This window comes from Carassius auratus, chromosome 32 (assembly GCF_003368295.1).
Source record: "Carassius auratus strain Wakin chromosome 32, ASM336829v1, whole genome shotgun sequence".
NCBI lineage: Eukaryota > Metazoa > Chordata > Actinopteri > Cypriniformes > Cyprinidae > Carassius > Carassius auratus.
The window spans coordinates 31,681,293-31,699,920 of record NC_039274.1 but is presented as its reverse complement, the minus strand read 5'-3'; the positions used below and the strand labels follow the sequence as shown (position 1 = coordinate 31,699,920).

The following is an 18,628-nucleotide window of genomic DNA, read 5'->3' as shown; positions in this document are numbered from 1 at the left end:
ATAGGATAATTTTTTAAATGTAAATCCATACAGCTATAAATAGCTTGTTCTTGGTTTATAAGCACATTTATTAAAAAGGAGAGTAAAGGGTCAGTTATCTTCCTATGAAAAATAAAAAATAAAAATAAACAAACAACAACACAGATTGATACAGAACTCAGAAAAGTTATTGTGGATTTATGATAAACTCAGCCTGTAAATGAATTCATTCTCCTCCAAGAAGACACAAGTAGTTCACACCTGTTTTACTGTTTTAACATCAAGCCATATACTGAAGATGTTCAATTTCGAATGGGTTTAGGATACCTTAAATGGTGTGGCCATAGCGATTTATTAAAGTAACATAAACAAAATACAATAGTTATTTTACTATATCTTTAAAAAAAATTTAATTCCAACTCTTCATAATTTTTTATATACGTAGGAGTCATCATTTGAAGGAAGCACAGTAAGTTTCATAGCTTTATCATTTTCAAGAGCCAGCATAAAATTAAAACTATCATAACATATAAATCAAGCTTGCAATTCTTAGTACCAATAATGGCCACCAGATGGCGCTATAGGATTACTTTTAAATAATTATTGTAGAAACAAGTATGATTTAAATTATTTATAGAAATCTTTCAAAGAAAAATAATATGTATTTTACTGATAAAATGACCCTCACTTAATTAGAATAATATGCTGAAGTATTGTGAAAACTGTGTATTAAGAATAATTATTTATAGGCTTTATGGACAGATAAGTTTGGAGTGACTCTTGAAGGATCAGCACCACATCCTCTTTTACCACTGTTTAAAGAATTTATCTTACAGAACAGGTGCGAATGAATTTTGGATAGCTTGAATGGTTTTGTCGTGGTGATTTTTTGAAATAACAGTAAAAAAGGAACCAGTAAATGTCTTTTATTTTTTTAAGTGCAGCTTCTAAACACTTCAACAAAATGTACACATAGAAGACAAGTCATGCTGAGGAAATATGCATAGTTTCATGACTATACAACACTATATGGATAATAGAAAATTAAAAAACTACCATACATCTGATGTCATTGTCCCTCTGGGTAATGTGTGTGTGTTTGTGTGTTAAGTGTGTGTGTGTTAAGTGTGTGTGCTGAGTTTGTGTGAATGTGTGGGAGAGGGGATGGGCTTGGTGTCAGAGAGAGAGAGAGAGAGAGAGAGGGGGGGGGGGGGAGACTTAATCATCTCTTTAATCACCAGCAGAAAAAAAAAGCAATTTGGTGTTGTTGTTGTTTTTTCATCGTTACAGCTTAAGAAATATCTTAGGCCTCAACATCAACTGTTGCTGCTTTATATAGCCATCTCCCAAAATTAATAGTCATTAGTAAGCATTTTATAAATACAGCTATAATTAAATTATTCATAGTTTATATGCACATTAATTTTGAGGAGATTAAAGGCTGTAATCTTCCTAAAAAAATAAAAAAAATAAAAATAAAAAAAATAAACAAACACAGAACTCAGAAACATTTATTTCAAGATGCAATAAAAGAAAACTGTACACTATATATATATATATATATATATATATATATATATATATATATATATATATATATATATATATATATATATATACAATTGAATAAGTTTATATTTAATTTTTTTTATCAAGTGTACAGCTAATAATAATAATAATAATAATAACAATAATAATAATGCATTTTATTTAAGGCGCCTTTCAAACCACTCAAGGTCACCGTACAACAAGTAACAACAGTAACAATATTAAAACAAAAAATAACAGCAAATAACAATGTCAATAAAAAACCACAATAATATTAGAATAGCACAACATATTGTGGAATACTATATTAAGACTTTATACATAGGCTTTATGAACAGATAGGTTTTGAGAGATTCTTGAAGTACTAGCATCACCTCCTCTTGTACAACGGTTTGAGGAATATATCTTCCAGATAGTACCGCCGCTCCCTATATGCAGAATACGCAGTCTTCGTAGGGCACCAACTCCCAGAGGGGGCACCATCCCAGTAGCTCAAAAAAAATAAAACATGCGCCATTCTCCCATCCGCGCTCGCGACCGCTCGGACATTTGCGGATGAATGTTCGTAATTCATGGATGGACATCTATGCCAGGGTAAAAGACATCAGCAATCCGGCACAGAGAAAAGAAAAATAAAGTAAAAAAAACAAAAACAGGCATAAAGTTGGCTTGACATTGGACATTCGAGAGTCTCAAATTTAGGGACCGTCTCTAAAGTTACATGTGATATTGTTATACACTTTTCTAACGTCAGTAGCATTTGAAGAGAATGACTTACAGTCATAAAAACAACTGTAATTGTTCATCTAGGTGACAGCTATAATGCACCATTAAATTAAATGTTTGATATTTATTAAAACAAACTGTAAGTCATATGTACATTATGCTACTTTTTCACATGGGCTCAAAAGCAAATTTGAAGCTCAATAGCATTTGAGGAAAAAGACTTGCAGTCATAAACCAATTTTAATGTGTTCATTTAGGTGTCAGCTACGATGCACAACTTATACATTTTTTATATATATTAAAATAAAGTGTTACTAAAGTTATATATATATATATTGTTCTGTGTATGTGATTTCAAAGTCTAGACGGGTTGGATTAACCCTTTAACTGCCATATCCCTTAAAATTTGATTGCCAGAGGGTTACTGTAAATGCTTATGCCCGCTGGGCACAGTTTTCCCGATGCCACCGGGGTGGTGTTGCACTGACGGCTTGAGCCCGCCATCGCTGCTTGCAGCTATATTTTTATATTGTCCTTTTTTTATACCCTATAGAAATAACAGTCTTATGAAAAATTAGATATTATCTTAGAAATAAATTTGCCTTGTTTTTCTTCACATATGCCTTTTCTTAGTAAATAAACCTATTAGTGAACATTATAGTTTTAACAGTGATCAAACTTAAGTTAGCATCAGAGATTTTACATTTATGTGGGTAAATCACTTACAGTGGAGGTAAGCAATCAATGCGGGTTTAAGACGGACCATTGTAATCAATATGTCTTTGAAAAACAACGTGAGCTTTTATTGTGCTTACATTTACAGCTATCACCAGCAGGTGGCGCTCATTATGCAGTATTTAAGACTTTCAGTTCAGGTATGAGAACTTGATTTGGCTTTCCTGACAGCAGAAATATTCTACCACTTCCACCATTTAAGATCCTCCTATTATATCCTCCTTTTGTATTTTTTTTCCCTATCCTTGTGTGGTCCAAAGATAATATCTAGATTGCTGTTTTATGAAAAAAATACTTTTATCAAGAATCAAGGTAAGATTACCCCTTTTTAAGCACATTAGTTGGCATTCACCACACCTCAAGTTTTCTTACATTAACCAGTAACGTTTGAGGGGGTGGAAAAGTGTATAGATGTGGTTCTTGATTAATGCAATTGTAATGAATATCTTTATTTGATAAACAATACAACCTTGTTTTTTATTTTTTTATTTATCGGTACAGGAAGCATTCCACCAAGATTCTACACAAGGATCTTAAAAAAATTAAAGCTCAGAGACCTTAATGTATACATATATACGCGTATGTACACACACACATGCGTATGTACACACACACACGTATACATATATGTGTGTGTGTGTGTGTGTGTGTGTGTGTGTGTGTGAGAGAGTGAGAGAGTGAGAGAGAGAGAGAGAGAGAGAGAGAGCGCCAACAATTAATAGTTGAACATCCTTATTACAACAGAAACAATCGACAAGAAGCTATTGTTGCAGAATATTAATTACGGTTTGCAGTGCATCAATAGCTAGACTACCAACAGGTCCTGCAAGAATGTCCACATCCTGCAATTGTTGCATCTGTGCCTGGGTTGGACTGAATTGGTTAGCAGGAACTGTAACAACTTCGTGCCAATCCACAGCAGGAATTGCAACTTCTTGGGCAGGTCTGTGTCCAAAAATCTCTGCCATGGCAGTGAGCGATGATGTTTGCCTCTGAAGACAACCTCTGACAAACATCTGATATGGGGTGTGGTAGCCAGCAGTGCGCAATCCATGATTGTTCCACTGTTCCCTGAAAACCTCCAAGTCCCGGTTTATCCGGGGAATGTACACATGATGCAGTGCCCACATGTGTCGCTCGTTGGTACAGTCAATGACTCCATCACTCTCAAGAAAGGAGAAAAGCTGGTGGTACACATTAGTCATACCTCGCCAAAGATCTCCCCAAAGTCTCTCGATCCTCTGGTTGTGCACACTTCTACCACGGATGGCACTTCCTCTTTCAGATCCATGATAGATATTCATAAACAAACAAACTGTATTGTTTTCTCCTCCGTGGTCACATCTAACTCGAGATGGAACACCATACCTAGCTGTGGCTTGAACAAACTGGTCAAACACTGTGCCAGCCCTGTTGTTGTCAGAAGCTTGCAAAAATACAACCAGTCTGCTGAAGCCACAGATCCCCCCATGGATCACTATTCTCCACCTAAAGATGAAATAAAAAGCTGTTATTTGTCTTCTGTGTTATGATTAAATAAATTAATTGAGGCTTCTATGTTTACACATGGCAGGAATGTAAACTCTCAGAAACAAAAGGTACAAAAACTGTCACTGTGTTGGTACCCTTTCAAAAGATATGCTTTTGTTCCCATTAGGTTCTAATATTTACCTTTAAGGTACCAAAATGAACACTTTAGGTACAAACATGTACCTTTTAAAAAGGTACTGCCCCAGTGACAGCTTTTGTACCTTTATTTCTGAGTGTCTAGGGTCACAGTAAAATAGTATTTTCTGTATAATGTAATGTCACTGAATCAATATTATTAATAATACTAAAACAACAGAAACATCTCAATTACAAGTGCCATAACAGGAGGACAAATGTGAGTGATATACAGTATTGTTCAAAATAATAGCAGTACAATGTGACTAACCAGAATAATCAAGGTTTTTAGTATATTTTTTATTGCTACGTGGCAAACAAGTTACCAGTAGGTTCAGTAGATTGTCAGAAAACAAACAAGACCCAGCATTCATGATATGCACGCTCTTAAGGCTGTGCAATTGGGCAATTAGTTGAAAGGGGTGTGTTCAAAAAAATAGCAGTGTCTACCTTTGACTGTACAAACTCAAAACTATTTTGTACAAACATTTTTTTTTTCTGGGATTTAGCAATCCTGTGAATCACTAAACTAATATTTAGTTGTATGACCACAGTTTTTTAAAACTGCTTGACATCTGTGTGGCATGGAGTCAACCAACTTGTGGCACCTCTCAGCTGTTATTCCACTCCATGATTCTTTAACAACATTCCACAATTCATTCACATTTCTTGGTTTTGCTTCAGAAACAGCATTTTTGATATCACCCCACAAGTTCTCAATTGGATTAAGGTCTGGAGATTGGGCTGGCCACTCCATAACATTAATTTTGTTGGTTTGGAACCAAGACTTTGCCCGTTTACTAGTGTGTTTTGGGTCATTGTCTTGTTGAAACAACCATTTCAAGGGCATGTCCTCTTCAGCATAGGGCAACATGACCTCTTCAAGTATTTTAACATATGCAAACTGATCCATGATCCCTGGTATGCGATAAATAGGCCCAACACCATAGTAGGAGAAACATGCCCATATCATGATGCTTGCACCTCCATGCTTCACTGTCTTCACTGTGTACTGTGGCTTGAATTCAGAGTTTGGGGGTCGTCTCACAAACTGCCTGTGGCCCTTGGACCCAAAAAGAACAATTTTACTCTCATCAGTCCACAAAATGTTCCTCCGTTTCTCTTTAGGCCAGTTGATGTGTTCTTTGGCAAATTGTAACCTCTTCTGCACATGCCTTTTTTTTAACAGAGGGACTTTGCGGGGGATTCTTGAAAATAGATTAGCTTCACACAGACGTCTTCTAACTGTCACAGTACTTACAGGTAACTCCAGACTGTCTTTGATCATCCTGGAGGTGATCATTGGCTGAGCCTTTGCCATTCTGGTTATTCTTCTAGACCTCAGTGATTGAATGCCACACTGCTATTTTTTTGAACACATCCCTTTCAACTAATTCAACTAATTGCCCAATTGCACAGCCTTAAGAGTGTGCATATCATGAATGCTGGGTCTCATTTGTTTTCTGAGAATCTACTGAACCTACTGGTAACTTGTTTGCCACGTAGCAATAAAAAAAAATATATGAAAAACCTTGATTATTCTGGTTAGTCACATTGTACTGCTATTATTTTGAACAATACTGTATGTGCACTGTAGAGCCCTGGAAATGATGCATGTAAGTTATGTAACTCATGTATCATCCACATCTACCTGATCAGCTTGTGGTTCCCATCTATGTGCCACAGAGAGTTAGGACCTGCAACATTGTAGGTTCTCCGGTGTAGTCGATGAGATAGTGCTCTGTGTGCAGCTCCGGCTGGGTTCACTCGGATCAAACTCTCCCTCACTCTCCTCCGCTGAACTCGTACACCCATAGTAGCCATTCTGGCCCGAACAGCATTAGATCCAATTTGTTCATTCTCTCCAACCAACTGCCGAACGACTTCGTCAAGTTCGGCCTCCGAAAGGTGTGCATACCTCATGCTTTCAGATAAGTGGAACCGCCTAGAAGATAACTTAATTTCACTGAACATGACCATGATACAAAAACAACTTCTGATAACAACAGCAGCAAAACAAAAATTGCAGCATCCGTAATAACTACACCTTGAAAAGAAAAAGTTTGACATTATAAAATAATAATAATAAAACAGTTGTACACTACTGTTGTGGTGTGATTTCTAAAACCACAGCGAATACACTTATCTTACGTAACAGTAAAACGTTACCTTCAAGACACCATTTTAATCTTGTTATCTCCTCTGAAGTAGACTAAGTCACACTACTGATTTTGAATGCAAACAATATGGCCAATGGTTTTGTTTGTACATGTGTCATAAGTGATTTAAGAAAAATTATTTGTCAACAGTACATATTGCATTTATCATGATAAATTAGCTTCTGCAGTGTTCAGAAGAAGTTAATTTATTGCTGGCAAACTAATAAAATACACAGACAAACATGACTCAGCAGATGTCAGTAAAAAAGTAAGGACACTTGTTCTATTACGTGGCTACAAATTCATCAGACAGGCTGTGTCATAGCGAGTGAGATGTCCTTTCTCTGTTCTCCTTGGAGAACACATTTACCAAAAAATATTAATTTGAAGACCTAGAGATACCCAATGCACCTTAAAATGAGCAGTATCTGCCTATTTCACTAAACATAAAAAAACTATTAAAAAAATTGCAATGAAGAAAAAAAAAGTTATGGTGCGAGTATGGAACTGTTGTTCTTTCTACCTCAGTCTCCGTTTGACTGTACTGACTGATACTTCCAAGACTTCAGCCATCTGGGAAGCTGTAAATCCATATGAGAGTAGGAATCTCAGTTGTTCTTTGGTGACATGGTAGCTGGATCGCCCAAAATCACTTGCCTGGACCAGTGGGGCTTGATATCCAAAGGTACCTAATGTCAGCAAAACACATTTCAGCCATTATCCAAAGATCTGAATTAAGCTCTATCCCTGCATCTGAGATTCCCGCATGCTGTTACAGAATGAACTAATTTAGACTAACTAACTGTTAAAACATTATATTCTATATAGTATGTGTTTGTGCAGTATGAATACATTTCAGACACATTACATTCGCCATGTTTTCTTTTGTCATGTGAACTGTATGCTCCTTGACCAATGACTAATTACCAACAACTGACAAAATAAGGTACTTATTTAATACAACAATGACATGGTGAATAAATGATGAAAATAAAAGAAAACGATTAAAACATGGCTGAACTATACCATTAAAGTTTTACTCACTGGTGAGAAATGGCCCACAGTATTAATAAAAGTCATTACCTTCCTCAGTTGACAAAGCGGTTTTCACAAGTTGAATAAATTCGCTAACTAATGGAAGAAGTTCATCAGCATCATTAAGATGGAGGATCCTCCCTCTTGCCCATCTTATGCTCCTTTCAAGGGTTTCCAGTCTAGGGAATTAGCACAACAAAATGGGACACAAACAAATCTAAATTACAACATCTAATATCAACATTTTTTAATGGGAATGTAACGATTACAATCTCTATACCCATTCAAGCACAGCTGAGAACAAGAAGACAGTTTATAACTCTAACCTGAAAACTGACTCGAACTCATAATGAAATAACGCATTTCAAATCAGTAACCAAATCTGACATAAAATACATCACAAATCTGGATTCTTTTGCTCAAACATATATATATATATATATATATATATATATATATATATATATATATATATATATATATATATATTTTTTTTTTTTTTTTTTTTTTTTTCGTAGAAACCAAGGTGCATGCTAAGTTTTTATGGGAACCGGATCCCTAAAGGAAGCTGCAATGACATAACGACTATCAATCAGTAGGCTAATTGCCTCTTTTATTGAGGCTAACGATAGATGTATTCCACATATGCGCTTTGTAGTTTCTCCAGTTCATAACTAATAGGAGTGAGTGAACCGTATTTTCATATCTACATTCAGTTGCCAGATCCAGCTACTAAGCCGTTTTTTTTTTTAACTTACTTACTTGTTTTTGCACTAAATTTAACACTTTAGAAAGTTAATAAATTAGTAAGTTGCTGTTTAGGGTCAGCGACAGCCTTATCTCATTTCCAAAATATTTTAAATAATTTCGGTTTATTTTATTTATTTTAAGTGATATCTTGTCAAAGGCAGCGGCTATATAGCAGTATTTTTTAGTGTTAGGCCTATTTACACTAAGCGGAAATATCTATAGATTCGATTTATACTATGTTAAAAACCTCATCTGCACCTCAGTTTTGTAGTATATTATAAAACAGTATGAAAAAATAATAACTTGAGTCCAATTTAATGGATGCCACCTTATTGGGACAATAAAGCCCTCCCTACCATTAACTCTTTGATTATTTACTTTTCTCTGGAAATAAATGCTTTTCTGATGAGATTTAAAATTTGAAAAAGGAAAAAAGAAATCGCCAAAAGGAGGATTGAGCATGCATATAACACGTTTTACCTTCTGCAACACGATGCAACTTTTCAAGTGTTAGAGTATATAATTAGTTTTATTTATAGGGGTTATTATAACACAATTCTATAAACCCCCTGGACCTAATTAATTTTCAAATCGTGGCCACGGCCACGTCATTTAACACAGCATACCAGGCCAAACATGCTCGTGTTGTCCATTAATTATTTCGTGATCGAACGTAAAGTAATTGCTACTCTATAGTACTTACCTTACAAGCACTGGTCTCAGGACATCGCTAGATACATTATCCGTGAGGAAAATTCTAGCACTTTGTGTATACGTAGCTTTACAATGATCCAGAAATCTTGCGAGAGCCATTGTCTTTTTTTCTATCCCACTTCCTTCAACCAAAAAACAATCACCAAGCAATCACCATAGAGGCAATCACACTGCCACCTCCTTAAGATTCTTCTTCTTCTATTTTTCCTGGCGGTTGACAACTTGTTGTTGTATTACCGCCACCTCTGGACTGGAGTATACCCACCACTTATACATCTTACCAGAACTTCTATGTAAAATATTTCTATAATTAAATATAATTTAATTGGCTTCTACTTGCTCAATAAACCTTTCCCTCTCATTCTTATATTTCTGACAATAAAACAATACATGCTCTACAGTTTCTGAGTTATTTCCAAGACAATACTCACAGATACCATCACCATGCTTTGTCATTAAAAATAATGTACAGTTAAGTCTGGTGTGCCCAATCCTCAACCTGGACAACACCCCTTCTTCATGTCTAGTTCTTCCTGACCCTGCATTTTTATTTAGGCCTACTTTAGACTGTAAGTTAAAAAGATGTCTCCCACTTGATTCATTTTCCCAAAAGCTTGAGTTCTCTTATACTCAATCAAGCATTGAAAATTATGTGACTTCTTCAATTTCCTAAAAGTTCTATTCCTTTCTTTTACTGCCTCCTGACACTCTTTTGACCACCATGGTACTATCCTATTTAAAGGCCTGGACTCTGCCTTTGGAATAGTTGCCCCTGCTGCATCCACTATACTTGAACTAATTGCCCCACATAGCACCTCCTTAAGATTTGATTGGCAACCTAGTTAAAAGGTGCATTACTGCAACCTTCCAGATGGTAGTGTGGAGCAGCAGATTGCAAGGAGAATAAAATTAATTCTAAAATGGGCAGAGGAAGTTTATTTGGACAGAATCTCCCCTCGATTTTAACATCTGTAATTCGGATGTAGAAGTATTTTAAAGCTGTCAGTTATTTAGGCCAGTTAAGCAATTTAGAGGAGTTATATAAATAAATACTTGTAACTATTTGTTCACTGTATTTCATGGTTGAGTGATTCCCACAGAGTTAATTTGCATAGAACACAACTACAACGTTTTATAATAAACCAGCTCAAAGAAAACTTTTTTATAGACTTAAAGTGGACTTAAATGCAGCCTATCCAACTGAAGTAGCACAAACTCAGCTGTTTATTAGGGTAGATGTATTTCCAAACACCCATTCAAATTTCAATTGTTTACTCATAATACATAAAGTATTGTGTGCAACGCAGCTTTGACAAGACCTCAAAACGTGATAATGTTATCAATGAATCCTCAATTTTTAGGCTTGGCCTATCAGCTAAACTTTGGAAAGCACTTTGTCATTTGATAAATTTCCCTTAAAGGGATACTCCACCGTGTTTTCATATTAAACTATTTTTTTCCCTTAACTAAGACGAGTTGATACATACCTCTCTCGTCTCAGTGCGTGACCTCAATCGCTTTGGCGCGCAGTGACACTTTTAAAGCACTTAGCTTAGCCCATTCATTCAATATGGGCCAAGCAGATAAGCTACCAAACACCTCCACGTTTTCCCTATTTAAATACAGTTACTCGCGTAGTGTAACTCGACCTAGGAAGGTAACACAAAACAAAACGTTGCGCTTTTCTAAGCGTGTAAAATGGATAACTATATTGTGTGGCGGAATATTATGGCAAGTGCTTGTAAGCACTTTGTCTTGGCGCAGTAATATCTTCAAAGTGTCAACGCGCGCCAAAGCGATTGAGTGCACGCACTGAGACGAGAGAGGTATGTATCAACTCGTCTTAGGTAAGGGAAAAACATAGTTTAATATGAAAACACAGTGGAGTATCCCTTTAAGACTCTTGGGTTATTTGTAATAACAGACATCAAATAAGAAAAACACAGAACTGGTTCTGAACTTTCTGATTTTGTTTTGTGAGAACATTCAACTATCCATTATTGATTACAGTTACTTTAAGCCAGTCCAAAAGTGGGAGCTTGAATAATGCCCTCACACATGTACTTTGTGAACTCCTCATAGGTGTTATGGATGGGAAGCTTCAGTTTTACAAGACAAGTATTGGCCTCAGGGTACTTTCGCCCTGTCTCATGAATGAAATTCATCGTTGGTTGCGGAAAAAAACCCAGTGCTGGAATTCTGTCAGCTCCAGAGGCGAACACCAGCAGTTGATCTAGTGTGATCTCAAACACACCATCTATAAAATAGTAATGGAATGAAATCAATCACATTTGTGAGATGCAGGATTGTGCAAAATTTAGAGTGGTTTATATGAAATCAAAATACTATTACTCAGCAAATCATTGATTTACCTTCAATATCTAAAAGGAAGTCTCTCCAGAATCCTTCAACTTTTGTTTCCAGTCGCCACCGATTGCTTCCAGGAGGGGACAGTTCCGCTTGGAACAAGTTCATCAAGTCTGTAGCTTTTAGAGGATTATCAGATGAACAGAATGCTGTCTTGAAGGTGCTGTGATGAATTTTCATCATGTCCAGAAGGCCAAGTGTGCTTAGCCCTTCAGCAAATCTGTAAAAAAAAAAAGGTATGCCGTTATACAGAGACTATCTGTACATTTAAAAAAAAAAAATGTTCACAGAAAATCATGTTACCCCAGTACACCCAAGTGATCATATAATGCCGCGTTTCCACCGAAATTACCCGGAACATTTTTACCAGGAACTTTTTTTAGTTCCTGGTTCCTGCAGTGGAAACACACCAAGTACCAGGCCAAAGTCCCTAGTTCCTGGGTAAAGTTCCTGCGGTGGAAACGCGGCTTTAGTCAGTGGTTCTCAAACTTCGTCTTGCCTCCCTGTAAACCTTTAATAAAATCTGGAGCCCCTCGCCCCAAAAAAACAAGTCTAAAAAAAGTCTAAAAAAAGAGTTTTTATATCAAACAACATGCAATGAAACACCACTGCATTATTTTCAGTTAACAGTTGCCAGCAATCAGCAATCAACCAATTAGCAGTTGTTAAAGAGCCGTAGTTCAGCTTCTTGCAAGTTAAATATTCTCACCAGAACCAGAACGATTCAGTGTAATTGCCATTCAGTGCACCTTTATAAAGGCAGAGTGCCAACTGCTATTCATGCCCATGATGGCCTTTTCTTGATTTTCACTTTTTTTTCAATACTTCCCCCCACCCAGCCCCCATAGTTTACGCACCCTTGGTCCCCCCTCACATTTTGAGAACCACTGGGTAAAGTGAATCAGAAGTAAAAGTCTCAATTGGCCATCATAATACAGTGAAGCAATTCTGGCCGAACAGTGTCGGTCAACCCCTGGCCCCACATTTTTTCAAATAGGAGCACGTTCACCATTGAAGGTAACAGTGTTTAGCACTAGCCAGAGGTTTGCTCTTCAGCCAGAAAAAAAAAAAAAAAAAAAAAACCGGCTCACCAAGTACTTTTCCTTACAATAAGTGGGGGAAAAAAAATCTGCTCCAACCACTCTGGTATTGTCGTGAAACAAAACGAAGGCTTTGAAAACAAGGTTACAATTTGTATTGGTCATTAAAGATGAACTGTGGTACACAAATTACATATAAAAAAATATTATATTACATTATACACACACACACACACAACTACATAAAATATACACACTTACTGTAGTAAGGCTTCTTTAGTCCTTCCTTCCACATAGAAAGTAATGGCTGCCTGAACTAACTGGTCCCGTTCCTCCATGGTGGTGATATGCCCCAGGGACCCCAACAAGGATAGGCTATCTGCAGCTTCCATAATGGCATCCCTAGCTGCTGTAATATCTTCTGCCTCACTGATCTTTGTAATGTACAGTTTATTAGTAGAAGTTGGCCTTTCTGATACCTACATTATTGTCTTGAATAATTAAGATTGTCATACCTTTTTTAATTTCCACTGCAAATCCAGATCAGTGATTTCTTCAAGAGTGGGTAATGATGATGGAATAGAGCACAGGTTTTGGTAAAGCCTCTCAGAAAAGAAAGAAGGAAACAACCCTCCATGCACGAGTGCCACCGCAATCATTATTCCATATATTCGGTACAGACCTCTCTGTAACGCTGCAAAAATAAAAGTGTTGAAAAACGAAAAAAAAAAAAATTGTGGGAAATACTTGCATAAAACAATTATAAATTGAAATCTACATTTGAAAAGGCATAAATATAATTTAAGTTTGTAAAAAGAGCAAGTTAAACAAGGATTATATATGAATACTAACCACGGCTATCCAGAGACAGATTCTTATTATTCTGTGGCCCTGTAAAAAGAGAGCTTTCCTTGAGAGCTACCATAAGGAGTCTGAAAAACTCCCGTTTAGGCCCACCCTCATCCACTGCACCCTCCGCTTGATTGAAGTCATCCATAAATACAACACTTAATTTGGCCTCTGGGGTAAAGGTTCTCCTTGCAAAGGCTCGCACAGCACCATCCATTACGTTTTGTCTGCATATATTTATCATGTTACTGCTAGGCGTCTCTTCAATACATACATTCGATACTAGGGTGGCCAGTAATGTTTTCAGATCTGGTCTAGAAAAATAAAGCATAACAGTAAATTAAAACCAATACATGGACAGTTATATTCATAAGCAGTAGCAGTTAATAAAACATATTGCAGGTGAGGCTTTGCAATATCCATAACAGATGGGCTAGCATGTTATCGTGAATCTATATGCAGCACCCAAATGGCCTGCCAACAAATCAATGAACAATACATTAATAATAAAGTACGAAACTTCCACTTACTCATTAGTGCCATTAGTGTCATTAACATGAGTAAAATCTGGTGAGCCGACAGTTCTATCCAAGTACCCAGATGAGTCGTTCTCATGCAAGTTCTCTTCAGGAACCAGGGTGTGCTGACAGAACAAAATTAAAAATCCAAAGTAAACTCCTAAATAGCATTTAATAAGGTTTTGAATTTCATAGTTATGAGTCTCACATCAATGTCTGTGATGTCCATTACATCATCCCAGGTTACAAAAACGGTGCAGGACTCATTGATGTAATCCATTATTCTGCCCGTTGTCGTACTCCTGATTCGTGGGGCCATGGCCCTCTGGATGAAGAACACCTCTGTTGCCATCTCATCCGAGCCAACAAAGTCAAACAGGTGCTTAAAAAAAAGAAATATACTGAGATATTAAAATGCAACATTGCCTTGTAAAATTATAAATTTTAAAGGAAATCAAATTATGTATTGATGTTAGTAGCTCAGAATTAAAATACATTCAATGGTGGGGAATTTTGTAAATTGGGAATAATGGTATGAAGTGTTCTGATATCTGAACCCAATTTACAGTATGAATACCTGAATTGGCTGTGTGAGGTAAAATCTTCTCCTAATGATATGGCCATCAGGATACTTTAATTGAAGTGGGATGCCATCCTGTGGCTCAGCCAGTCTGCTCAAACTGAGACGCCTTCTTTCCAAAGCCTGGCAAGAAAGCACAGTTAAACACATCAATACTAAATATTGTAGAAACGTCATTTTCTGTAAAGTTGCTTTGCAATGATTTGTACCGAAAAAGCGCTATATAAATAAACTTGAATTGAATCAGTGTATGATTGGTTAAAGGGTAAGTTCACCCAAAAATAAAAATTCTGTCATAAATTACTCACCCTCATGTTGCTCCAAACCAGTAAGACCTTCACTTTCAGAACACAAAATAAAGACATTTTTGATGAAATCTAGATGATTTATGACTGGTCCATAGACGAGAATACTTTTTGTGCACAAAAACAAAACAACATTTATATAACTATGTTCAGAATGCCGACTCGCTATTGGGCGGCTCCAGCATCAGCATCACACGCATGCGTAGTGATGCTCACATGCACAGCGTTGCCCAATACTGAGTTGGTGTTCTGATGTAAAACTTGGAAGCACAGCACTGTGCTTACTGCATCAACTGTGTAGGAGACTGGTAGGGAAGAGAAGATATTGCTGAATAAAGTTGTTTTTTGTTTTTTTGTTTTTCCCTACATAAAATTAAAGTTGAACCACTTCAGTCACATAGACTATTTCAACAATGTCTTTAATACTTTTCTTGGCTTTGACAGTAGCAATTACATTTCTATCTTGATTTATGTTTGAAGACGACAGGAGGGTGAGTAATGACTGAATTTTCATAATTGGATGATCTAACCTTTTAAATTAAACAACAAATGAGTCACGTACCTCTTTGCGTCTTTTCTCTAAATCAGCTTCTCTGCGTTGTGCCTGGTCCTGTGGATATATAAAAAAATTGACAAATTCACATGCAAACACATGAAGACATGTATAAAACAGAAAAAAAAGTAATAAATATATACTGTAATTGCTTACTCTGTCTTGGTCAGCTCGCAGACTCGAAAGGTATTCCTCGTCTTGACTTTCACGAAGTGCTCGCCACTCACGCAGTTCCTATTAGCAACATTAAGAATGCAAGACCATTCAGCCTACTTATGATTAACATCAATCTTTAATATTTTTTTCATTTTAAAAGTCCCTAGTATTAAACTATTGGAGATTACATCATAAGCATAATTTTCTATTTCCATTTTTGTACCATGAGATTCATGTGCAACCTGTAAAATTATCCTGTGTATTTGCATTGCAATAACACCTCATTATCTTTCAAAGTAAAACTGCTTTTGATGTTAATAACTTATTAAATCAGTTGAATAAGCAACTCTATATCCCATGTGGATGAACTTACATCCCTCTCCATTGTATGGGGCCTCAGAGAATCTGAGGTATCGACCACCTCCAGGGAGTCTGAGGTATCGACCACCTCCAGGGAGTCTGAGGTATCGACCACCTCCAGGGAGTCTGAGGTATCGACCACCTCCAGGGAGTCTGAGGTATCGACCACCTCCAGGGAGTCTGAGGTATCGACCACCTCCAGGGAGTCTGAGGTGTCGACCACCTGTATATCCTTCAAAATACAATTACAATACACAAGTTATTGTTAAATGACAGAATATGGTATGATGTAAGAATTAGGGGTGTAACAGATGGTGGTTGATCCGTGATCCATATGAACCAGCACCCATGGTTTGGAACACATGTGACTTGTGGATTAACTGCATTTAGCCATTAAATAGTAAAAGATTATTATTTGCACGTGTTTGTAATAAAAAAAACAAAAAAAAACTAGCTTTTTTTTTAAATAAATCAAATGCAAACGGCAAATTTCACAAATCAGTTTTCTCTCTGCGCTCAGCCACACACACTCAAAGATCTACACTAGCAGAGCCACCTTTCAGATGGCGTGTAACCACATAACCGAGCTCTGTTTTGCAACTCCTTGAGCTTGAATAGACAAATAAACAAAATGATCTTAAAATCCCTGTCTTGACAAGTATTATTTTACAATCTATTATAATGTCATGTATTCGTACATTGATTGTGTGCCTTTTTATTTTTAGCAGCCTAAAAATTACTTTCACTGATTTTCACTGAATTTTACTGATTATTCTATATTTAATTTATATAGTGAACACCATGCATGCAGTATATCACTACATTTATGTACACGAGTACTGTTAGACCTAACTTTATTTGTAACTGTTCTTTATCTATTTTAATTTGTGTATTCTTATTTTTACTGTCTGTTCACCTGTCTTTAATGGTGTTTTTACTTTATTGGAGGAGTTTTTGCAGTGTTATCAAAGTAGGCGTACTTAATGTTTTGTTTTATTTGTATTTTATTTATTCTTCTGATCCAAAAAATTAAAAAAAAAATTGTGATACGTTACACCACTAGTATGAAGTATACAAATCTAGAAACAGGTTTTGCATACATCTTGGTCCAGGCTTTGGCCCGAGTCGCTGCCTTCATCCTGACAAACCAAAACAACATTTAATATTTCGTCATCTGGATATTTAAACCCTCAGTAAACTGGTAAATGTTATTGCAAATCTGTAAGGTGGTCAAAAAAAAAACCATACATGACACTCTTCTTGCTGTTCTTCAGCTTGCCCTTCCAAACGCTCCTTAAAGTAGTAGAGAATAAACAGAAGATCAATTGTATGAGTTAGAAATTGTTAAGGGGTAATTCAATTACTAGATTGTTTTTTTTTAAGTAAACAATTATTTTATTCGAAAACAACATTTTTATAGACTTTTAAACTAAATAAGATGTGTTTTATAAAAATCATAAGTCAAGTTCAATATCAAAACATCAAGATCACTCATAACCAGAATCAAAAGTTATAGCCAACATTATAACAAAAAAATGGTCAAGAACAGAGAAATTAACAATAATATTGAAATAATGAAATGTTAAAATCAGAAAGTGTAGGTTGTGCATAAAAACGCCTTTGATTAAACAACATTAAGCTAAGGAATGGTTGATGTACCTTTGGGAGTAGATATAGAGCAGACCGATTTAGCTCTTTGCTGGCTTTCAGCACAGATGGTGAAAGTGGAGAAACATTAAGTCTTCTAATTTTTTTGTGACAATCAACCCTGGCCAAGTCAAAATCAGTGCTGCCCAGTCTTGGAAATGCAGTTTTCAGAACATCAAGGAACTCCTCGGCCGATAGAGACAACGGCACCTGTATTTTTTTAATAGCTTCCACTACAATAAAATGTGCATAAATAAAATCACAACCATCTTATTATTTTGCAGTATTCACCTACAATGAGGATTCATGCATAATCTAATATCATACCTTTTTGGGGATGGAATGTTTCCAAATCAGGAAGGAGAATGAGACCAACTCTAAATGTGACATGCCGTGTTTGCACTCTCCTTCGCCTCGGCCCTCTAACAGGGTCAGAATTCTGTCTAAACATCCTCAGCCTGGAAGAAATTAGAGAAAAAGTTCAGACTCAAACTGCAAAGCGAAATGCATTAGCCATTAGCCATGCTCCCAAATCTAATGTATTTATTTTTATCAAAATGGAGTAGATATACATGGCAAGTGGTCAATAATGCTAGTTAACTTCAGGTTTATTACATTTAGTAATTTTTTTCCACTTTTTTCCAAATCAAATTACAAATTTGGACGATGGAAGCAATCAAAATCAACAAAAGAGCAATGATGATGACGACATGTAGACAGAGAAGAGAAGTGGTCCAAGAACTGAGCCCTCAGGCACCCCAGTAGTTAGATGTTGCAACTTGGACAATTCACCTCTCCAAGATACTTTGACAGATCTATCTGATAGGTAAGTGTCAAAAGCAGCAGACAAATCCGGCAAACACCTCCACAGTTTATCTCAACAACTGTGCATATAAATGGATATAAATACAAATATGAAAACGGATAGCCTAAAATAAAATG

The 18,628-nt window shown here is 36.3% G+C and overlaps 3 protein-coding genes across 11 annotated transcripts in view; 1 reads left to right on the top strand and 2 right to left on the bottom strand.

Annotated features, from left to right (window-relative positions):
* Positions 1-18,628, top strand: part of LOC113052153 (RNA-binding protein 4.1-like) — a 34,532-nt gene that overhangs the window by 6,570 nt on the left and 9,334 nt on the right. The window lies entirely within an intron of this gene.
* LOC113052151 (uncharacterized) lies at positions 3,459-9,491 on the bottom strand. The gene is made up of 5 exons (XM_026216504.1): positions 9,301-9,491; positions 7,896-8,026; positions 7,336-7,501; positions 6,305-6,598; positions 3,459-4,476 (listed from the first exon to the last, which is right to left on the bottom strand). Exons 1-5 carry the CDS (start codon positions 9,408-9,410, stop codon positions 3,750-3,752), a joined length of 1,428 nt encoding a protein of 475 aa, XP_026072289.1. The 5' UTR covers positions 9,411-9,491; the 3' UTR covers positions 3,459-3,749.
* Positions 11,291-11,960, bottom strand: LOC113052156 (G2/M phase-specific E3 ubiquitin-protein ligase-like). Its single transcript, XM_026216516.1, has 2 exons — positions 11,684-11,960; positions 11,291-11,568 (listed from the first exon to the last, which is right to left on the bottom strand). Exons 1-2 carry the CDS (start codon positions 11,859-11,861, stop codon positions 11,327-11,329), a joined length of 420 nt encoding a protein of 139 aa, XP_026072301.1. The 5' UTR covers positions 11,862-11,960; the 3' UTR covers positions 11,291-11,326.